The following is a 23,119-nucleotide window of genomic DNA, read 5'->3' on the forward strand; positions in this document are numbered from 1 at the left end:
TTCTGTTTCTTTCATTTGAGAAATTCAAATGAAAACGAATTTGCTAGTATATATATAAAATCCAACGTCTGTCTGTCTATCTGTATGTCTGTCCACCTACCTGTATGTTACCATACCATACCATACCATAGTACAAGCACAGCATTACAACTGACCGAAGCGTTACACTTAATACTTCTATTCTGTTTTTATACTTTATGCTGCCTCTGTTACTTATTATCTATCTGCTACTTATTTTTTATGTTTGGTTTTGTCATTTGGTGTGGACAGCAAAGAAAGAATTTCACTGTACAGGGACAATAAACTTGAATTTGATATATATATATGTATATGTACAGTATGTATGTATATGTATGTATGTATATATATATGTGTATATGTACAGTATGTATGTATATGTATGTATATATATATATATGTATATGTACAGTATGTATGTATATGTATGTATGTATATATATATATATGTGTATATGTACAGTATGTATGTATATGTATGTGTATATATATATATATATATATTCATGGCATTCATAATCTGAATCACAATCTGATTGTATGGGTGGCTACCTACCAGGTTACACTTGTGGTTGGTCTGCAAGTCGGCAAACATCCGCCATGGTGCCCTCTTTCAGTTGCGAGAAGCAGATTATAGAATGGTTGAATAGTTTACTGTCAAATAATGCAAAGAGTATGCGACATGTGTTTCACTCTAATTCTGGGCTCATCAGGCATACACACTCACTGCACCCCCTCTTGCGGATCGAACCTCGGACGTCAGTGGCGAAGCCTCTTTACGTTGTTCCACGGTGTGTGGTTCAGTTATGCGCACTCTTTGCATTATTTGACAGTAAATTATTCAACCATATATATATATATATATATATATATATATAAAATCCAACGTCTGTCTGTCCACTTTCATGAGAGAATTACTTAATGGATTTAGATCAGGTTTTTTGTATAATTTGCTTGAGCATTCCGGTGGATTTTGCGACTTCTCTCATTGCGTAATGTATCATAGGTCGCTTTCGGTACCAATTTATTTGCACGAATCCAAGAGAGACGCAGTGGGCAGAGGGGAGGGGGTGCTGCCCTCCTCACTCATGCGCCAGCCTTGGGACATATCTTAAATCCACTGCTACTTCTTTCTTGTATTTGCTGCTACTTCTTTCTCCTATCTTTGCACAATGTCTCATCTTGTTTGTGTTTTAATTTTGAAATTTTAATTCTATTTTTAATTTATTATTTGCACATCATGTTGTTACACTGTGGACCCTGAGCTTCGCAATTTCGTCTGTCTGTATACTTGCATATGGTTGAGATGACAATAAAGTTCACTTTGACTTTGACTTGACTTTGTCTAGCAAATGACAGAACTACTTAACGGATGTAGATAGTTATTTTCTAGAATTTGCTTGAACACTCCGGTTGATTTTTCGACTTCTCTCATTGTGCTATGTATCAGAGTTCGCTTGCAGTACCAATTTATTTGCGCGAATAGTCCGAGACAGACGAAGAGCCAGGGTGAGTGGGATGGAGCCCTCCTCACTCATGCGCCAGCCTTGGGGCGTATCTTATATTCACTTAGCTAGCGAACGAGAGAAATACTTAACGGAATTTAGATCTGTTTTTTTTTCTAGAATATGCTTAAACATTCTAGTTGATTTTGCGAGTTCGCTTGCAGGAACGATTATATTCGTGCTAATCCAAAACAGAGGCTGCAGGCCGAGGTGAGACATTATATTACTACGCAGGTGGAGCCGCAGGGGATGGCTAGTATATATATATATAATATATATATGCTCAAAAAATTAAAGGAACACTTTGAAAACACATCAGATCTCAATGGGAAAAAGAAATCCTCCTGGATATCTATACTGATATAGACTGGGTAATGTGTTAGGAACGAAAGGATGCCACATCGTTTGATGGAAATGAAAATGATCAACCTACAGAGCCCTGAATTCAAAGACGCCCCAAAAATCAGAGTGAAAAATGATGTGGCAGGCTAGTCCATTTTGCCAAAATTTTATTGCAGCAACTCCAAATTGTACGCAGCACTTTGTATGGCCCCTGTCTTCTTGTATACATGCCTGACAACATTGGTGAGATGACAGATGGTGTTGTGGGGGATCTCCTCCCAGATCTGGACCAGGGCATCACTGAGCTCCTGGACAGTCTGAGGTGCAACCTGGTGGCATTGGATGGACCAAAACATAATGTCCCAGAGGTGTTCTATTGGATTTAGGTCAGGAAAGTGTGGTGGCCAGTCAATGGTATCAATTCCTTCATCCTCCAGGAACTGCCTGCATACTCTCACCACATGAGGCCAGGAATTGTCGTGCACCAGGAGCCACTGTACCAGCATAGGGTCTGACAATGGGTCCAAGGATTTCATCCTGATACCTAATGGCAGCCAAGGTGCCTTTGTCAAGCCTGTAGCGGTCTGTGTGACCCTCCATGGATATGCCTCCCCAGACAATCATTAACCCACCACCAAACTGCTCATGCTGAATGATGTTACAGGCAGCATAATGTTCTCCATGGCTTCTCCAGACCCTTTCACTTCTGTCACGTGCTCAGGGTGAACCTGCTCTCATCTGTAAAAAGCACAGGGCACCAGTGGTGCATCTGCCAATTCTGGTATTCTATGGCGAATGCCAATCGAGCTGCATGCTGCTGGGCAGTGAGCTCAGGGCCCATTAGAGGACATGGGGCCCTTGGGTCACCCTCATGAAGTCTTTCTGGTTGTTTGGTCAGAGACATTCACACCAGTGGCCTGCTGGAGGTCATTTTGTAGGGCTCTGGCAGTGCTCATCCTGTTCCTCCTTGCCCAAAGGAGCAGATACTGGTCCTGCTGATGGGTTATGGACCTTCTATGGCCCTCTCCAGCTCTCCTAGAGTAACTGCTTGTCTCCTAGAATCTCCTCCATGCCCTTGAGACTGTGCAGGGAGACACAGCAAACCTTCTGGCAATGACACGTATTGATGTGCCATCCTGGAGAAGTTGGACTACCTGTGCAACCTCTGTAGGGTCCAGGTATCGCCTCATGCTACCAGTAGTGACACTGACTGTAGCCAAATGCAAAACTAGTGAAGAAACAGTCAGAAAAGATGAGGAGGGAAAAATGTCAGTGGCCTCCACCTGTTAAACCCTTCATTCCTGTTTTGGGGGTCATCTCATTGTTGCCCCTCTAGTGCATCTGTTGTTAATTTCATTAACACCACAGCAGCTGAAACTGATTAACAACCCCCTCTGCTACTTAACTGACCAGATTAATATCCCATAAGTTTCATTGACTTTATGCTATACTCTCATTAAAAAGTGTTCCTTTAATTCTTTTGAGCAGTATATATACATACACTTTATATATACAGTCTTTTAAGACACTGACATGAAAAGAATGGAAATCCCAATAGGTCTAATTTTAAGGGCTGTCCATAGAGATGTGTCATGGAGGCTTGTAGAAAGGACACAGTTGCGACTTCTCATGTTGCGACTTCTCATGCAGCACCAAAACAGCCTGCATTCTGATCGACATGTGATCATAAGAGGTACTTTCACAAGTCTGCACTTGTAGTAAATCAAAAAGTTTTTTTCTTTGAAATAAAATCAAATACAAAGTAGAAAGTGGAAGAGGGCTGCTTTTTCTTCTACTATTGTGTGTGTCTGATTTATCAGTTATTTTTTTTTGATTAAGTGCATATTTTTGCCCTTCACTCTAATATGTAAGTAAGTGATGTCTTCTAATAGAACCATATATTTAATGAGCAAAAAATAGAAGAGTAAAATGCAAAGCTACATACCACAATCGCCACCCCACGCCACCACCCATCACTTGCTAAGAAAAGAATTGGCTCGTTTGTTTGGCTTACTAGTGAGAACGCGAATCCTCCTACCAACAAAGATCTATACATCTATTTTCTAAAATCATGTTTTCTAGAGTATGACAATCGAGAACCTATCTTGACATCTACTGGAGATAAGGCATGACCCAACCCTGGATGGGATACCAGACTATAACAAGGTACATACACACCTTCATTTAGAGTTAACAATTACATTAACTTGCATGTTTTCAGAATGTGAGAGGCAAATGAAGTACTCAGTGAAACCCCAAAGACAGTATGTACCCCAAGGAAATTAACTCAGGTCACTGCACTACCATCCACGCTGCCCACCCTCACGTATGTCTCTGACATTAGAATAATATTTTGGTTACATGCACCCCCAGAATCCTGGGAGTCTGACTGCATAGAAAACAAAAATTATTTTCAATGAAAGTTGCATCAACATAACCATTATCATTTTTTCCGTTCTCCTTCAGATGATTCAACCCTAGGTTCACTTTGCTTTTTAAAGTATCAGATTGTTATAGAAAATCATGCAAAGTTATCAATAATAATAATACTAATAATCTCTCTATTATAAAAGAAAATTTTGAGACAAGACTATTGCCAAGAGATTTTTTCAAGTCCTGCCCTCCTCTCAACCATTTTCAACCATGGCCACGGACCTCTCACCTCTCATTCATGTGAATGCTTTTGTCAGACACAGTTCCTGTACTCTCGGCTCTTATAAATTTTTACGTTTCCCTCACTTTAAGTTCACAATAAAAGAACATGTATTATGTCCAAATCTTATTGAAGAATTTCATCCCGAAGGGTCATCAACAGAAGAAACGAGTACACAGGCAATCCTAGCACCGAGAAGCGATGAAGTCAAACGGATTAACGTGAAAATTGTCAATCAGTTACACGGCAATGACATGTAAAATGAAAGGTAATGTAGGACATCTTCCATGGATAACAATAGACACCAAAGGAGATCTTCATATGCCATTCATATTAAAACGTTTACAGTTTCACATTACAATAGCTTTTGCTATGACAATTAACAAATCATAGGGACAAACATGCGAAAAAGTCGGTTTACTTATTAGAGAGAAAGAAACGAAATTCACTCAAGGCCAGTTATACTGTACGTGCGTTGTCACGATGTAAGCCCAAAATCGGAATCAAAATACAATGCAATATTGACGAAAAGTAAATTCAAAAAATCATTTTTCTGAAGTTTTACAGTAAAAGTGTAGGTTTAAAAAGTATTTATGTGTTAATTTCAAAGCCAAACAGAACGAACATTTATAACGAAACGAATACCTGTAACGCAGGGGTTCTCAAACTCGGTCCTGTGACCCCAAGGGCTGCAGGTTTTTGTTCCAACCAAATTCCTAATCAGTGACAACACCTGATAGCACTGATCTCATTTAATTAGCTGGGATTATTTACCTTTTATTCTACATTCAGAAAAGCACAGCAGCATGATTTTTACATTTATAAGAAACTTAGAAATATTTCTGTTTTGGCTACGGATTTAAATGCTTAACTCTCTTTTTATTATATTTCACCCTTTTCTCTGTGCAGTTTGCTCCCTTCATTGAATCTTAATAATGACAATTAAAAACAAGCAGAGTAGAAACCCAAGCAAACAACACTCAGTCGTCAAAGGCTGCGACTAGTTTAGCGTCAGCCCCACAAAGTACTAAATAACGGATTAATTAAACAATTAGAACACCGAGAAAAGTAGAATGACAATCAAGATGAAAACACTGTTAAAAAAGAAAAAAACACATAGAACTGCTTTGTACATTTAAATACTTTTTTTTTTTTTTACCAAACTCAGTTTTCTAATTTGTATATTATTCCCAAAACATGGAATCTGGGAAACAACAGTTCACTTAATTAGCCCAGGAGTCCAATTAAAAACAGAGGCTGGTTGGAACAGAAACCTGCAGCCATGGGGGTCTCCCAGGACAGAGTTTGAGAACCCCAGCTCTAACTTAACATGAAACATAACTTTTATATACTCCCTGTAATGTAAAATAGCTACTTCTACTATTCATATGTAACAATTCCCATGAAAATAACAATCTGTTTAAATTGTTCATCCGATTTCCCATCCGCAAAGTGGCTAGCGTGGAGGTTGGCGAGTGAAGCGAGCAGGGGGCAGAGTCCCCTAGTAATAATAATAATAATAATAATGCCACAATATATAGAGCTGACTGGCATAATGGTTAGCACTGCTACAACACCACTCTAATAACACGTGTTCAAGTCGTGGCCTGGAGTCGGGTGGAGGCAGGACAAGGCAAGAGAAGAGAGAGTGGAGGCGGCCCGAAGAAAGGCATTGTGTGGCCAGGACTGTGTTAGGGGTTTGTGTGTGCACTTTGACTTGTAAATATTTGTGTAAATAAACGTGTGGTGGTGTCCGCCTGTCTGTGTCCAGGCCGCGACCACACTATATATATAAAACAGTTCCATGACTGACTGACAGACAACGCACAGACCAAACCGCTGGACCTAAAGGGCTGAAATTTTGACAGTGCATTTCTATAATGACATGGATAACCACTAAGAAAGGTTTATTGAAATTCCATCCCTAAGGGGGTGTATTGGGACACTCCAATACGTTTGTGTGGAAAATCGTATTCTCTGCAAACGACACAGCGCGCATGCGTGGAATGAGGAAGGGGATGCTGAAATACAGAATATGCCTATAGAATGGTTTTGTGAACGGGCCATTTTGACTCCAAAAAACGACCAAGCTGTGTTCATTAATGACATGTTGCTGAAGTCCTTTGACGGAGAAGAAATGGTCTACATGTCGATAGACACTGTCTGTAATGCAGATGAAGCCGTTAACTATCTGGTAGAGTTTTTAAATTCCCATAAACCACCGGCTCTTCCATACCATAGGCTTACTTTGCGGAAGGGCACACCCGTAATGCTCCGTCGGAATTTAAAACCACCGAAACTGTGTAATGGGACTAGACTGCAAGTCAAAGCCCTGCATAAAAATGTAATCAAAGCCATTATTTTTGACCGGGTGTGCTCAAGGAGAAAAAGTGTTCATGCCGCGCATTCCTCTAATATCCAATGACCTCCCCTTTGACTTTAAGAGAATGCAATTTCCCCTCAAAGTATGCTTCGCCATGATGATAAATAAGTCTCAGGGCCAAACTTTGAAATATGCTGGCGTAGATTTGAGGGAAGATTGTTTCTCCCGCGGTCAGTTTTACGTAGCTTGCTCACGCGTACGTTCGCCCACGAGCCTGGTAATATTAAAGAAACAAAAAATATTGTTTATAAGGAAATCCTCTAAAAAGCAATAAAATATTTACACTCCCACGGCGTCAGAAGTTCCACGTGAAGAAAGTCACGGGCAATAATTATAACTTCATATTTCCAAAAAAAAAATATATTAAAACAGAGTCCCGCGCAGACAAAGTCGCGGGCAAAATCTACTTTATTATATAAACTGATTGATTGCATTTTTTGTATCTAATTCTCATTTTATTATATTTTATGATAACATAAAGACAATCCAGACCCCCACACGATTAGGTTGACAAACTCACGCTGCATGTGGCTCCTTAAACTTGCCAACCTGCTGGATGTGGTACATGAGATCACCACCATTGACGTATTCCATGACAAAGTAGAGGCGATCCTGCAAAACAGAATGAGGCAGTGTGAGTAAAGGAAAAACGGATTGCAAACTAGATGCCCCTTTCCTGGATCTGTGGCATTTCTTTTGTGCATGGCCCCCTCTTTCTGTACTTCTAATTAAGAGAACAATTCTCACCTCAGTCTGGAAGGTCGAATGCAGTGATGTTAAGAAGTGGGGTCGATTAGCCAGGCCTAGAATTCTCTTTTCCACCATAGTGCACTCAATGTCATCATCTTGGACAATCACGTCTTTCTTTAGGATCTTTACTGCAAACAGATGGTCAGTCCCTCGGCGTTCTGCTAGCATCACCTACAAGAAAACCGCAAGATGAGTACCCCAGCATTCTGTACCACATTCGGGCAAAGCAGAAATGATGGCTTACTTTTCCAAAGCTTCCCTTTCCAAGCACCATTAAGAAATTGAAGTCTTCTATGCTAAATGAAGATGATCGTCCAAAGGGGTCTGACCTTTTTGAGTCAGCAGGGGGGCTGACCACCTGAGGGGGTGTAGACAGACCGGTCCGCTGTTGAGAAACATGGATAAGAGAAAATGGACTTAAAAACAATCCCATTCATTCATTGTTAAAAACGGAAACATTATTTCTATATTAATGGTTCATAATGAAGGGTCATTTTGAAATAAATCTAAATCATTTTGTGATACAAGTCAAAGTGAAAGTTAATATATGATAGAAAGAAGGAAATACAGTAGTAGTAAATTACTTTGTAGTAGTGTTGGTATTGAACACAGAAAACAAGAAGAAGTTATTGGTGTAACACGACTTTGTCATAGTGTTTAGGGTGAAAGGCATTATAATATAATGAAAGAATTAGTACAAAGACACTTTGTGATGGCACTCTGTGTAACAGAAATCATTTCTAAACACCTTGGTGACGGCCACTCAAAGAGGAAGGCACTATATGAAAGAAAAAATGAAGGAAAGAGAAAGATATTTCAATTATTTAATCAGGAGCTAAAAAAGTGACAGACACCCTATATCAGAAAGAAATTAGCACTAAATTTATGAGATAGAATTCATAGAAAAAGGCATAATATAACAAAAATAAAGATACATTATTAGTACAAAAACAGTGCATGACAACGTGCAAAGTAAAAAGCATTATGTTGTAAACAATTATTAGTAAATCACTTCTTAATAGTAGTTATAGTAAAAGGCACTATATAATAGAATAAAGACAGAACATAGGTGATATCTTTTCATAGACACAATTTTCCTGAATTTTAAGTAAACGGTATTTAATATTAAATAAACATTTCCACATTTTCTGACTATTCCTGCAGTTTCAAAAAACTACCATCTTCTTATATAATACGCTGCCGTGGCTGTCAGTTTGTCTGTCCAGGATTTTACATCACCTGTCGCTCGCAAACCGTTTGGCCTGAAATTTGGTACACAAATACTACGTGACGTCTACTATCCACTTTCGGGTTGATGATTGAACTCCAAGGTTATTCCTCTTTTTATTTTATTTTATTTTATTGTAGAATCAACTCTCAGCAGCGGGTAGCAGGATGGCCGTGTGGCGCATGTATATGGGCGCCGTTCTCATCCCTACCACCTTCGCCCTCACTTCCCCTACCTCTTCATATCTTGAATCATCCTTGAGGCGGATTGAAGACTTAAGTGCCAGCTTAAGTGAAAAATTAAGAAAAACGTACTAAGTAATTGCAACACAAACACCGACTTAATCAGTTTTAATGTGAAAAGATGCTGACGGAAGAAGAGAAGAAGCGGACGGCTAGGCTGGAGAAGAGAAGAGCTGCTCAGGAAGCAGCATGCGTATCAACCTCTGAGCAAACAAATATTAAACGTACAGAGAAAGAGGAGGAATACTAGGAACGCTCAAGTCAAGTGTATTCAGTGCACGATAACCGTTACTGGTAGAAATCACAAACTATGCTTTAGAATCTCCTTGATAGAGCTATGTAATTACCAATAAATGATTCTAACCACTGCTGTGGGCTGGCACCCTGCCCGGGGTTTGTTCCTGCTTTGCGCCCTGTGTTGGCTGGGATTGGCTCCAGCAGACCCCCGTGACCCTGTGTTAGGATATAGCACGTTGGACAATGACCGACTGACTGATTCTAACCAGCTATTGTGTAATTCTTATGAACTCATATTTGTCTAAGAGCAGTTTTTAAAAGGACTGGCCAGGAACTGTAGGGGTCCTTAATCTGTTTGGGAAATCACCACCTCAGTCCATCACAGGGTAAACGTACACACCATTGACCTAATGTACAGTTCCACGTTAACCTAAATGGCAAATGTGGATGAACACCTCCAAAGACATGCAAACTCCAAACATAGTGATTATGCTTATGATGTAAAACCAGTTTCCTACATCTGTGAGGCAGCTGTTCTAGCCACTGGGCTGCTCTAGAGAAGTTGCAGTTACCCATATTTGATTCTAACCAGCCCTTAAACTGATCTCAGTTATCCAAATAGATCTCTAAATACCCCTAATATGGTCGTTTTGTACTTGACTTAATATAACATTCTGAAATCTAACTGTCAGCACATTACAGGAACTGACTGGATTCTCACTTATTAATGTTCATCTGCATCCAGTTTTTATACTGTATGTAATCTAAGTCCCTATACTTGTCTTTAAACAGCTCTTAGATACATATTAACTCTCAATATCTGGTTCTTTTCCACTCGTATAAGTACTATATCTTAATTATCTAATCGACCTAGGTTTTCTGTCACTTGCTTTTTTTATTTAGAACATCAGAACACTCTGGACGAGAACAGGCCATTCAGCCCAACAAAGCTCGCCAGTCCTCTCCACTTATTTCTTCCAAGAAAACATCAAGTTGAGTTTTGAAAGTCTCTAAAGTCTTGCTGCCTACAACACTACTTGGTCGCTTACTCTAAGTGTCTATTGATCTTTGTGTAAAGAAAAACTTCCTAATGTTTGTGCGAAATTTCCCCTTCACAAGTTTCCAACTGTGTCCCCGTGTTCTTGATGAACTCATTTTAAAGTCACAGTCTCGATCCACTGGACTAACTCCCTTTATAATTTTAGACACTTCAGTCATGTTACCTCTTAGTCTTGTTTTGTTTAAACTGTAAAGGCTCAGCTCTTTTAATCTTTCCTCATAATTCAACCCCTATAGCCCTGGAATTAGCCTCATTGCTCTTCTCTGGACCTTCTCTTGTGCTGCTTTGTCTTTATGGAGTCATAAACTGCACACAGGACTCCAGATGAGGCCTCACCAGTGTGTTATAAAGACTTGAGCAGAACCTCCTTGGACTTGTACTTCACACGTCAAGGCGCTATATAACCTGACATGCTGTTAGACTTCTTAATGGCTTCTGAACACTGTCAGGAAGTCGATATCTTAGAGTCCACTATGACTCCTAAATCCTTCTCACTAGGTGGACTCTTGATTTTTCGACCGCCCATTGTGTATTCAAACCTCACATTTTTACTTCCTATGTGTAATTCTTTACATTTACTGACATTAAATTTCATCTGGCACAAATCTGCTCAAGCCTGTCTGCTGTACAAGTCCTTCTGTGATGATATAACGGAGTCCAAATTATCTGCTAATCCATCTATCTTGGTATCATCTACAAACTTAACCAACTTGTTACTTATGTTCCTATTTAAATCATTTATATATATTCAAAATAGCACTGACCACTGTGGAACACCACTCATAACATTTCAGTTACTTGAAGTTGCCTCTAACTGGCACTAAGACAGATCCAAATTAGCAATATCTGTCCCTACCCGTCTTCCAGATGGATCCTCAAACTATGATAGTCTTTACGCCTATCATTAGAAACACAGACACACATACAGATAGATACTCTATGACAAAGACAAATGTAGATATGGAGAGATGTGCTGACCTCAAAGTTCATACGCAGTTCACCCTCCTCCACATCACTGACAGGGACACTGTAGTACTCCCCCTCTTCCTGGTTAAGCAGCTTGAACCAGCCACACATTGCCCGCTTGGCGATCTCCGACACCCCAAAAGACATGGCCCCCATAAAGTCATTACGTGTTGTCCGATCCCAGTCCCACACCTCTATGGAAAGACGCTTGTCCCAGTCAGATGTCTTCAGTGTGCTAAGAGAGAAAAAGCAACTGTGTTGATCTTAAGAGTTTAACAGAAGGAGTCACTCTCTCAATAACTTTTGAAAGGACATTATTAAGAATTAGGGTATCCCATTGTTAAGTCAAATCACACAGCCTTGGATTTCGCTCCAAGATGTTCATTTCATGCACTTACAAGATAAAGCTTTCATTCCAGACAGGGTTCAAGGTGGAGCGCATAGTTCTTGTCTTTTGCTTGCTTAAGTTCTTGGGGTCAGGGATAAGCTTGAGTTTCACGTATGGATCTGAAAGTCCATTAGGGTCCATTGGAATCAGATTGAGAGCCTCTCCAACTGTACATATAAACAGAAAAGCAAAGTAACAGCTAAATCACATTTGATCTGAGGCGCCAGAGTGCGTATGCACACATGTAAGTACACCATGGCTGTGGTTCACCTGTAAATGAAACTATGATTATTATAACACTTGATCTTATTCTGAAACAAGTCTAGTAAACGGGCAGCACGGTGGCGCAGTGGTAGCGCTGCTGCCTTGCAGTTAGGAGACCCGGATTCGCTTCCCGGGTCCTCCCTGCGTGGAGTTTGCATGTTCTCCCCGTGTCTGCGTGGGTTTCCTCCCACAGTCCAAAGACATGCAGGTCAGGTGGATTGGCCATTCTAAATTGGCCCTAGTGTGTGCTTGGTGTGTTTGTGTGTGTCCTGCGGTGGGTTGGCACCCTGCCCAGGATTGGTTCCTGCCTTGTGCCCTGTGTTGGCTGGGATTGGCTCCAGCAGATCCCCGTGACCCTGTGTTCAGATTCAGTGGGTTGGAAAATGGATGGATGGAAGTCTAGTAAACCTGCTGCAGAGGACACACATTTAAAATAAATTGCTGAACACATGTGCCGCTTTGATGAGATCAGCTAGGTCCTCTAGTGTCTAAAGCACAAGTTTGTAAGTTAAAACACCCCCAATGAATCACTGTGTGACACTAGGAAAAGTCCTTTAATACATTGTAGGAATTTGGACATACAAGACAATGTATAAGGCTGGTACACTGGTTATTAATGCTGCCTCACAGCTTTAGAGTCCGGGGTTCAGATCTTGACCCAGGTTTTGTCTGAGTGTACTTTGCTCATCCTCCCTGTGGATTTTTACTCTCATACCCTAAAGACATTTGGAATTCATTGGAGGTTCTAATTGTACCCATTCTGTGTAACACTGAGCCCTGTGATGGACTGCTGCCCCACCCAGGGACTTTGTACCCACTGTCCTGCAGACAGAGCATGAGCTGAATAAGTGAGTTGGGAAATCAATGGCTGTAGGAATGTTGCTTGTGGTGGATAATCTGGTAATAAGAAGGAGACCTTAATTTAAAAAAATCTCTTTCTGCTTTCTAAAATTGGAAAAGTAAACTTAGCTTAACTCTTAACATCACTGACTCTATATTCCAAACCTCTAAGTCGGGGGTCCTCAATCACAGTCCTGGAGGGCCGCAGTGGCTGCAGGTTTTTGTTCTCACCCGGTTGCTTAATTAGAAAGCAATTCTTGCCAATAATTTAATTTCATGGCTTGTTAGTTGCTTTAACTCTGCTATGTCAGCTCATTCTCATGTCCTCGATTTTCTTCCCCTTTCTAAGGATATCATCCAAATGATTTTGAAGGCTAAAATGGAGGAGTAATGCTCAGTCCTTCACTTTGTTCTCTTCAATTTCCTTCCAAGTAGTTAAACCCAATAGTTCATGATAAATACACACAGAGGTGTAAATGGTAACAAGCTAAATGGAGAAATGCTGGTTTCTTTTGTCATTTGCATGTTATTGCTAATTAGGAGCCATTAAAAAACAAAACTACAGCTGTTTAAGACTAAAATAAGCAGTAAGGGTTCAAATTCTTAATGAGTGAGACAACTAAAGTGAAGCAGAAGTGCTACTTGAGCAATAATAATTACACTGTAACTACTATGTAATTACCTGTGTAAGTACAGTGTAACTATGAGTTATTACTCCGTACTAACTGTGTAATACAAAGTAACGTTAAAGTTAACTACTCAGTTGTCATTGTTATTTCACAGTGAATATAATTACAAGGTAACAGTTTATCACTGATCCAAAAACAAGTGTACTTACATAGTAACAATGTATCTGTACTTTCAAAATGTAATAAAAACATCAGGGCATGTAACTACAACTATGTAACAGATGTTCCATGGTCTGGGCAATTTTAATGGAGAATTGCAGTGATAGATTGCATAGATTTTTGATGATACTTCAAGATCTGTTTTAAATGGTGAAAACATCTCTGCAAATTGGTTAACACTTTTTCCCAAAATCTACAGGGGCACCTCCTTGACATGTTCTGCTTAAACAAACATTTTTCCCATTCTTGTAGTTGTGTTACACTATTTATTGTTGAATTTTTTGGGCTATTATTATAGCCATCCCTAACATAATACTGCCAAACTTGCATCATTCAATCAAGGTACACAGGGCTGCAGAGCCATTCCAAGCATCACCGGGCACAAGGCAGGAAACAGCCCAGGATGGGAAGCCATCCCATTTCAAGGCCCACTGACAAACATACCAGCACTCACATGTGGCCACGTAACCCAACCTACATGTCCCTGGGATGTGGCAGTAAAAACCCATGAAGAAGACATAGGGAGACATGGGTAGAACGTACACATTTTACACACATATCTCCAGACAGAATCCCATCTCAGGATAATGGATCTGTGAGGCAAAAGTGTGAACCATTTTGCAAAGGTGTTTTCACCACTTAAAACAGATCCTGAAATATCATCGAAAACCTTGGCAGCTATCACTGCAATTCTCCATTAAAATTGCCCAGACCATAAAACATCTGTTACATCAGCGTTTCTCAACCTTTAAGTATTTGCGACCTGAGTTTTCATAACAGTTTTAATTGTGCCCCCCTAACGTTTTTTTTTTAAAGGAGCCCACTAATACCAATTTGTTCTTTTTTAATTAATGATATATCATAGATACATATTTTATTATACCTACTTAACTTTTATCGACATTTATCTAACTCTATATTTATTTTTCTTGGTTTCAATAGATGTATTTTTCATATTTTTGATTCTTGTTTTCTTTTTTTCACATCTTTGTGCCCCCCCTAGGGGGACTCACCCCACAGTTTGAGAACCACTGTGTTACATAGTTGTAGTTACATACCCTGATGTTTTTATTACATTTTGAAAGTACAGACACATTGTTACTATGTAAGTACACTAATTTTTTGGATGAGTGATAAATTGTTACATTGTAATTATATACACTGTGGAATAACAATGACAACTGAGTAATTAACTATAGCGTTACTTTGTATTACACAGAAAGTACGGAGTAATAACTCATAGTTACGCTGTACTTATACAGTGTCAGGGAAGCCAGGGGCAACGACCCGGCCGGGACGCCGTGAGGGACCGGAAGAGGGTCAAAGCCCACCCTGGATCACGTGGGGGCTGCCTTCCTGGTTGCTCTGGGGGCCACGGGTTGAGGGTATGGAAGCACTACCCTGTAGGGGCCCATGGTCACCGCCAGGAGGCGCCCCAATGCCTTGGGGACCTGTTGCCCCAGCACTTCCGCCACACCAGGAAGTGCTGGGGGGAAGACTTTGGGAGACACCCAGGGAGCTGCCGGGAGGACAGCTGGCACTTCCGCCACGCTGGGGCGTGGCCAAGGGAGGAATGCCGGGAACACCTGGTGCTCATCCGGGAACTATATAAAAGGGGCCGTCTCCATTCATTGAGCGCTGGAGTCAGGAGGAGGCAGGACGAAGCACAGAGGAGGTGTGGATGCAGCCCGAAGAGAGGCATTTGTGGCCAGGACTGAGTAATTTGGGGATTGTGCACGTGACTGGGTTTGAGTGACCATTATTTGGGTCTGTGTGACCAATTTAAATAATTATAAATATTGTAAATAAACATGTGGTGGCTGAGAAACAACATGTCCGCCTGTCTGTGCCCGGGTCGAGTCCACAACAGGTAATTACATAGTAGTTACAGTGTAATTATGGCAACTTGATGTAAAATGATACCAGGCTTCTTATTAAGCAATTGGATTGGAGCAAAATCTGCAGCCACTACGGCCCTCCAGGACCCTGATTGAGGACCCTGCACTAAGGTTACATGAATATAAAGAGGCACAAAATGTACAAGAATTTAATTTCCTATATTCTTTACTTCAACTGGAAGTAACTCTAAAGCAAAATGCATGATTTATTTTCATATCATTATTTTTGTAGCTCTTTTTTTTGCCACCCTACCCGCTTCACTCACGTTGTGAAGAGGAGGGCTGAACGCACCCCAAGGAGACGCGGTCGCTCCTCTGAAACCCCCTCCTAAGCGGTGATGCAATGGGAAACAAATACAGTTTTTTTTTTACCTCCTTTTTGCTCGATCAGCTGCTGCTGTTGTGCCACGGCACACTTCTGTGATATCACCTATGTCCTTATATTTGATCTCTTTACGCTTTTACCTTTTCATCAATATCACATTGAATTTCGATTCTGTGTTTGGAATTACATCGCGACAATGCAACGTACAACTGCCCGTGAGCGAATATCATTTCTTTCTCTCTACACGAACTGAGTCTGACAATAGCGTTCACACAAATGAGAAATGATTTCTCTCGCGGAATTTCACTTTCACCAAACAACAAATCTTTTAATTCTCGCGGATACGCCTCTTCATTGGGAAGAAACATGACTTTTTTTTTTCCTTGATGGCAACACGAATTATACGATCTACAAGTTTAAATCCAAACAATATATTCGATCTCTTTTCGCTGTTCCGTTGTTTAAACGAATAATAATTTCCGTTTCTTTACTATCCTTTTTTTGAGACTTTCGAATTTTCGTACTTTCATTATCTCTAACCTGCTCTGCATGTGTACCGCACCGACGTTTTTGAATTCTTTACGACGTTCTACTTTGTCATCTACTCTTTGTCTTTTATTTCCGGCCCCGGGCGTGGTGAAATCTCTTGGCACAAAGACTCGTCTCGCAGGACGTGAAAGTGTCTCTCTGAGAAAGATCACGTCTCGTCTCCTTCCAAGACTTTATTTTATAACAGAGAGATAATTTATTTTTAAGTTATGATATAGGGAGTGAATTCTGTGTTGCAATGTCAACAGCACTGCTTTGTGAATTTATGTTTGTGAAGTTGTTGTACATTTTACTCCATTACAATAATTTAAAACTTGTATGTCTATGAGTCTGCGGTGGGCTGGCACCCTGCCCGGGGTTTGTTTCCTGCCTTGCGCCCTGTGTTGGCTGGGATTGGCTACTGCAGACCCTCGTGACCCCGTAGTTAGTACATATCCATCCATCCATCCATCCATTTTCTAACCCGCTGAATCCGAATACAGGGTCACGGGGGTCTGCTGGAGCCAATCCCAGCCAACACAGGGCACAAGGCAGGAACCAATCCTGGGCAGGGTGCCTATCGGGTTGGATAATGGATGGATGGATGTCTATGAGTGAATGTGGTTGAAGGTTAGCACACATAATGAGGAGGCATAGTTTCATCACCTGTCACATGCAGCTCTTCTCCATTTTCAACACTTGCTGTAAGATGGAGCCTGCCACGCTTCTCTGTGTGGTCTAGACCACAGAGGCTGGGCACACTGGCCACACAACGCTTGTGAACATTCATTTCACAGCCTATAAGGAAAAAAAAGAAAAAAAAGACTGTAGTTCAACCTGCTTTACAGTGGGCACTCATTCATATTGATAGTTATAACAACCCCAGAGCTACTACTGGCACCTCTAACACATTGAAGTGCCAGCTCTGAGCTCCCATCTGTATGTCTAAAGGGGTCTTACTGGAGCAGCGCATGCCCTGGTGCACCAGGCCATACAGTAGGGATCCACAATGGTCACAGAATGTTGGACTGCTGTATGTATGTATTTTGAACTTATGCTTACTGCGCAGGTCCTGCAAGAAAAGAAAAAGAAAGGAAAAGAGAAATTACACAAAGGCCACTTCAAGGGAAGGGCTGAGTGTGCACAAAGAAGTTTATTCCAAAATATTTACTACCTAAATGACTGCTATGGTGCAACCTGTCTACCCATCCATGATAACTGTACAGTATATTGCACCTTTGATATCTATCTGAAGAATTGTATACTGTGCCTATCACATCAAAGATAACAAGCACCTCATTGTTGTGGTGAAGAGGTTGGCATGCTCAAACGGATCTAAAGAGCGATGGCATTGAGAGCTGAAAGTCCTGGCAGTAACAATAAAGCCAGATAGGCTGAAAAATGAGGAATACCCTGGTCTTCCATGCTGGGGAGCTGATCATAATGTAACATCTCTATATCATAAAACACGACCTCTTATGAAATGCTAACTATCATCCTTGGATAAAAAGCAAAAAATAAGACATTTTGTAAGAACAGAATGCTGTCGGGCATCAACAACAACAACATTTATTTATATAGCACATTTTCATACAAATAACGTAGCTCAAAGTGCTTTACATGATGGGGAAAAGAGAAATAAAAGACAAAGTAAGAATTAGAATAATGAATAAATAATAATAAATAACAATAAATAATAAATAACCAGTGAGATGCAGTGAGAATCCTAGATAAGGAATTAAAAACACACAAGCTAGATATCGTGAAGAGATGAGATGGTTCTTCAGTGGATACAACATGCAAAACAATTCAGAGTACACTTTGCTGTTGTAATGCCACAGATGAGAGATTGTATCTGGTAAGATTAAGAGGAAGACATACTATTGGAATAAAATGAAAAATATATGAGGGGATACAACTGTATGACAAACAATTATTTTTGAAAGATGATAATGCCAAGATAAACTGGCAACTGGTCATTAAGCCAAACATACAGTATGGTTAAATAGTCTGCTTAACGGGCCAAACAAAAAATACATGAGATTAATCACTTTAATGTTAGCAAAAATGCTCCAAGATGGTACACACAAGTCAAGTCAAGTTGGCGAGCTTGCACTGGTACAGTGTGTTGCTGCACCCACTATACGACAAAAAACTCGGGATCCCAGTTTGCAACCCAACCAGGCAGACACGCGGTCCAGTCCCACTCTCCGGAAATGACCCTCTATCTGCCGCAGCCAAGTGTTACGTGGGCGACCCCTTGGCCTGGTCCAGCCACTTGGGTCCCCAACAATGAGGATCTTACGAGCCGGATCACCCTCGGGTAATCGCGCCACATGGCCGTAGTGCCGTAACTGACGCTCCCTCACAATGCAGGTCATGTGCCTCATTCGGGACTCCATGAGCAACACAAAGTCAAACCAACTGTACCCAAGGATTTTCTGGAGAGACACAAGGAGTCCAGTCTTCGTCTCAGGTCACTGGATAGCATCCATGTCTCACAACCATATAGCAAGACAGGAAGCACCAGGACTCTAAAGACTTGGACCTTCGTCCTTTTACATAACCAAAGCGATCACATCTTAGTCGATGCAAAACACAGCAGTGGAAGGTTCAATGAGAGCAGAAACCCAACAGGATAACTTGTTAAGATGCTTCAGAGAACATCATGTCCCGGGAAGAGCAAAAAAGGAAGGTAACTGTGCTAAACTGAGGTCTGCAGCTGATTGCCTTTTTAAATAAATAATTGGCACAGTTGCAGCTTTGAGGAGGGGGCGTGGTAGCGTGGCGGGAGCGGGTCCTAGGTGTGATGCGGCGTGGGCATTTCTGCACTTAAGTGCACAGGTGTGGAGTCGTCTGTGCCCGTAATTGATGCCGTGGGCTGCTAATCGGCACACTTGTGCCCGTCCCCATGTTAAAAGGGGAAGTGCGAGTGCAAGGAGGAGATCAAAGAATAAAGAGAAAAAGGGAAAAAGGACGGAGGTTAAGGAAAGAAAAAGGCAGGAGGCCGTAAAAGCTGGTGCGGGAGCGAGTGAGTGAACTAGAGAGAGAGAGAGAGAGAGACAGAAAGAGAGCAGGCTGTCACACACGTGCACATGGGGTCTGAATAGTGACAATTCCATGCCTGACCAGGGTGTGGCGAGGTGCACTGACTTATTCTCTCAGTCCTCTGCAGACCACTCATGGGAAACACCACAGGGTTGTGTTGCGCTCGTGATGACGTCACTTCCTGTCCAAAACGACATCACTTCCGGTCCAGGCCTTGAAAGCCACCATCTTTGCCACATGTCTTCAGTTCTGTTTTGGACTTTGAACCTGGCACAACTCCTCAAAATGCAACCCTTTGGCAGCCGGGGCATAATACACGGGTGGCTGCCCCACACCTTTTTATGTCTCCTGTCATTTCTTATGACAAGGCAGGCAGCTGGGAGGAGAGCCGTGGCAGGGTGTAAGGCCGACACTTGGAGGGGGATGGATTGGGTCTCTCCTGCTGAGTTTTTCAGAGGAGCAGGAGCGAGCAGGATTATGGACGGCTCTCCGCGAAAGACAGCAGAGGTCGAGGAGGCTTGGGAGGGTGAGCCCCATTGTGAGCCCTGGTCGCTGTGGTCCCGAGTCTCAGTTCGGTGAGGTAGCCTGCATGTAGCTAGGGGATGGAAGGCTGCTGGACCAGTTGAAGGTCAGCTGCACGTGTGGATAGGGCGACTCTCCTGTTGCAAGACCCATATGGGATTTTTTTAAAAGGTCAGCTTCCAGCCAGTTGATTTTAAAGTCATTTTAAAGGATTTATTTATTGAAATTTTAATCTCCACTCATTTCAGGTGCTTGTATGAATTATTTATTTATTGAAAACGTTTTGATGCACTGCACTATTTCTTTGTTTATAATAAAAGCACTTTTGCACTTAGATGATAGATAGATAGATAGATAGATAGATAGATGTAGATACTGTAGATAGATAGATGTGAAAGGCACTATATAATAGATAGATAGATGTGAAAGGCACTATATAATAGATAGATAGATAGATAGATAGATAGATAGATAGATAGATGTGAAAGGCACTATATAATAGATAGATAGATAGATAGATAGATAGATAGATAGATAGATAGATATGAAAGGCACTATATAATAGATAGATAGATAGATTGATAGATATGAAAGGCACTATATAATAGATAGATGTGAAAGGCACTATATGATAGATATATATGAAAGGCACTATATAATAGATAGATAGATAGATAGATAGATAGATAGATGTAGATACTGTAGATAGATAGGTGTGAAAGGCACTATATAATAGATAGATAGATAGATTGATACTTTATTAATCCCAAGTGGAAATTCACACCTTCCCTTTGCTCCATGTGTGATTTGTCCCCATCTGTCAGCTCATTTGGTTACGTTATCGACGGTGTTGGGTTCGAGAGGCTCCCAAACAGGAAGAAGGAGCATGAAGCAGGACCCGCACCGTCACAGTAACCTTGTTGAAAGATTAAAGTCATTAAAGAGCAGTCAGTACTCAATGGCTTTGAACAACAGCTCAGTCCCTGCATGAGGCTGTTTTGCCTTGCTAGACTCTTCCTTTGTTCTCCAGCCAGCACATGGGTACTCAGCCACAGGAGCAGCTATTCTGCAGTTGCAGAGTCACATCAAGTAATCATTTCCTCAGTGCCTGTTACTGATCTCAGGATGTTTAGAAGCTGAAGTTTGCAGTGACATGTGGCGGTTGGTTGAAGAGAAATTGATCAGAAAGCAAGCTGTCAAGGCTTGGGCAGTGGTAGGAAGAAAACCTCATTGGTGTGTATGGAGCTTTACCAGCGTATTCTGGTTTAGACTGGTATTGCGGCTTGGGCATTTGCTTGTGCTGGATTCTTGTTTCTAGTTCTTGTTAGTGTACTTGATGTACCAGTTACTAATGGCAGGCTATTAAAGTTCAGCTACTCTCTGACAGGTTCTCAATAAACTTACTGTTTTTTGGGTTAAGTGTCAATAAGAACTTCTATATTGTGACACCACCACTTTTTCTTCTTTTATTGGTCCAGCACCTCTTGATTTGGTGGTTTGCCTCACTCCCTCACAAACCATCCTGTTAACCTTGTATTGCATGTCCTGAGCTGGAGTTTTAGAGCATAACAAGAAGGCTTAGGGCTCATTTATACTTCACGCTCAGAACGCGTACATGCACACGCATCATGGCTGCCACGCGTTCATTTGACGTGCCCTTTTAGAAATGAACACAACGCGTGCGCGAGTTGCAGTACCAGCAAAAAGTCGGGGGGCGCAGTCAGAGTCTCTGTTTACTGTCTACTTGTGACAGAAAGCTGCTTACGAGATCGATGTGCGCGCTTCGATGATTGATGAATGGTACGATGTGGTGAAGCAAAATGCCGACATACAGACGCATTTGTGGTGCTTTTATATTCAAGTGTCGCATATTTTCCATTGTAATGACACAATACATTTTAAAAGTTTTTTTTCACTTCACAACAGCATCAGAATGTACAGCAGAGAAAAAAATTAAGGCCACGGTGAAAAGGTGTATTTTGTGATTAAACTTTAATATAGCGAAATATCCACTTTAATCTCGTAGTTTACTTTATCATTAAAGTAGACCGTCAACACAGATCTTTAGCGGTCAATCCAGTACTGTAAGAGGTGCCACCTCATGACATTAATCTTGTAGGTTTGCGGGGACGCTGCAGAATGGAGAACTTTATTCTCTTTTAGATGTTGCAGTTTTCTTTTCCTGTTGTTTCCTTTTCTGTCTTTAAAAATAATAAATGTTTACATAAAATATATTCATCTTTAAAAAAAGATTTTACAAACTCCTAGGCTGGACACCGTAGAAGGAAAAAAGACATCGATATTCAATGAGCAGAAAGAGTAATTGAACAGTGACCCATTTGCCAAGTGCTGGAAGTTTTACAGTCAAATACATTACTTGTTTGTGGATGTTAAGGAACCTAATGATCACACAGGCGGAAAATACATTTGGATCATGTGGCGTACAGCTGGGGCCCTTGCCTGGCCAGGACACCTATTGAGTGGAAGGACTGGGGGCGACAGCAGAGTGTAATTGCAGACCGCAGTACCTATGAGGCCGGTCATGTAATGCAGCGTTTCTCAACCTTTAAGTATTTGCGACCCAAGTTTTCATAACAGTTTTAATCGCGTCCCCCAAACATTTTGTTTAAAAGGAGCTCACTAATACTAATTTGTTCTTTTTTAATTAATGATATATCATAGATGCATATTTTGTTACACCTAATTAACGTTTATGGACATTTATCTAACTATATTTATTTTTCTAGTATCAGAATGTAGTTTAAGTTAATTTGTTTTCACTTCAATTTTTCATATTTTCGATTCTTGTTTTCTTTTTTTCACATCTTCGCGCCCCCCCTTATTGTTACTTCGCCCGCCCCACAGGTTGAGAACCACTGATGTAATGCCCCAACATCATGAAACACCCTCAACGTCAGTCATGTAACACCCAACGAATTTAGACTATGGTTAACATTAGGGCCCCGTTACACTATGGTTAAGATTAGGGTTGTAGGAGGATTATCTGAGTCAAAGGGCGTTTTGTGACTGATGTTGTGGGCATTACCTGACCTATGGCGTAGGTATTGCAAGCT

General features: G+C 41.1%; 1 protein-coding gene across 3 annotated transcripts in view; it reads right to left on the bottom strand.

Annotated features, from left to right (window-relative positions):
- LOC120518916 (protein kinase C gamma type-like) overlaps positions 1-23,119 on the bottom strand; it is a 102,619-nt gene that overhangs the window by 25,830 nt on the left and 53,670 nt on the right. For all 3 annotated transcript variants that reach the window (XM_039741937.1, XM_039741935.1, XM_039741936.1), the window contains 7 exons: positions 17,436-17,547; positions 17,142-17,273; positions 11,783-11,939; positions 11,397-11,619; positions 7,896-8,036; positions 7,649-7,822; positions 7,422-7,513 (listed from right to left, as the gene is read on the bottom strand). In XM_039741937.1, the coding sequence (XP_039597871.1) occupies positions 7,422-7,513; positions 7,649-7,822; positions 7,896-8,036; positions 11,397-11,619; positions 11,783-11,939; positions 17,142-17,273; positions 17,436-17,547 (1,031 nt within the window). The remainder of the gene's footprint in view (positions 1-7,421; positions 7,514-7,648; positions 7,823-7,895; positions 8,037-11,396; positions 11,620-11,782; positions 11,940-17,141; positions 17,274-17,435; positions 17,548-23,119) is intronic.

This window comes from Polypterus senegalus, chromosome 18 (assembly GCF_016835505.1).
Source record: "Polypterus senegalus isolate Bchr_013 chromosome 18, ASM1683550v1, whole genome shotgun sequence".
Taxonomy (NCBI): Eukaryota; Metazoa; Chordata; class Cladistia; order Polypteriformes; family Polypteridae; genus Polypterus; species Polypterus senegalus.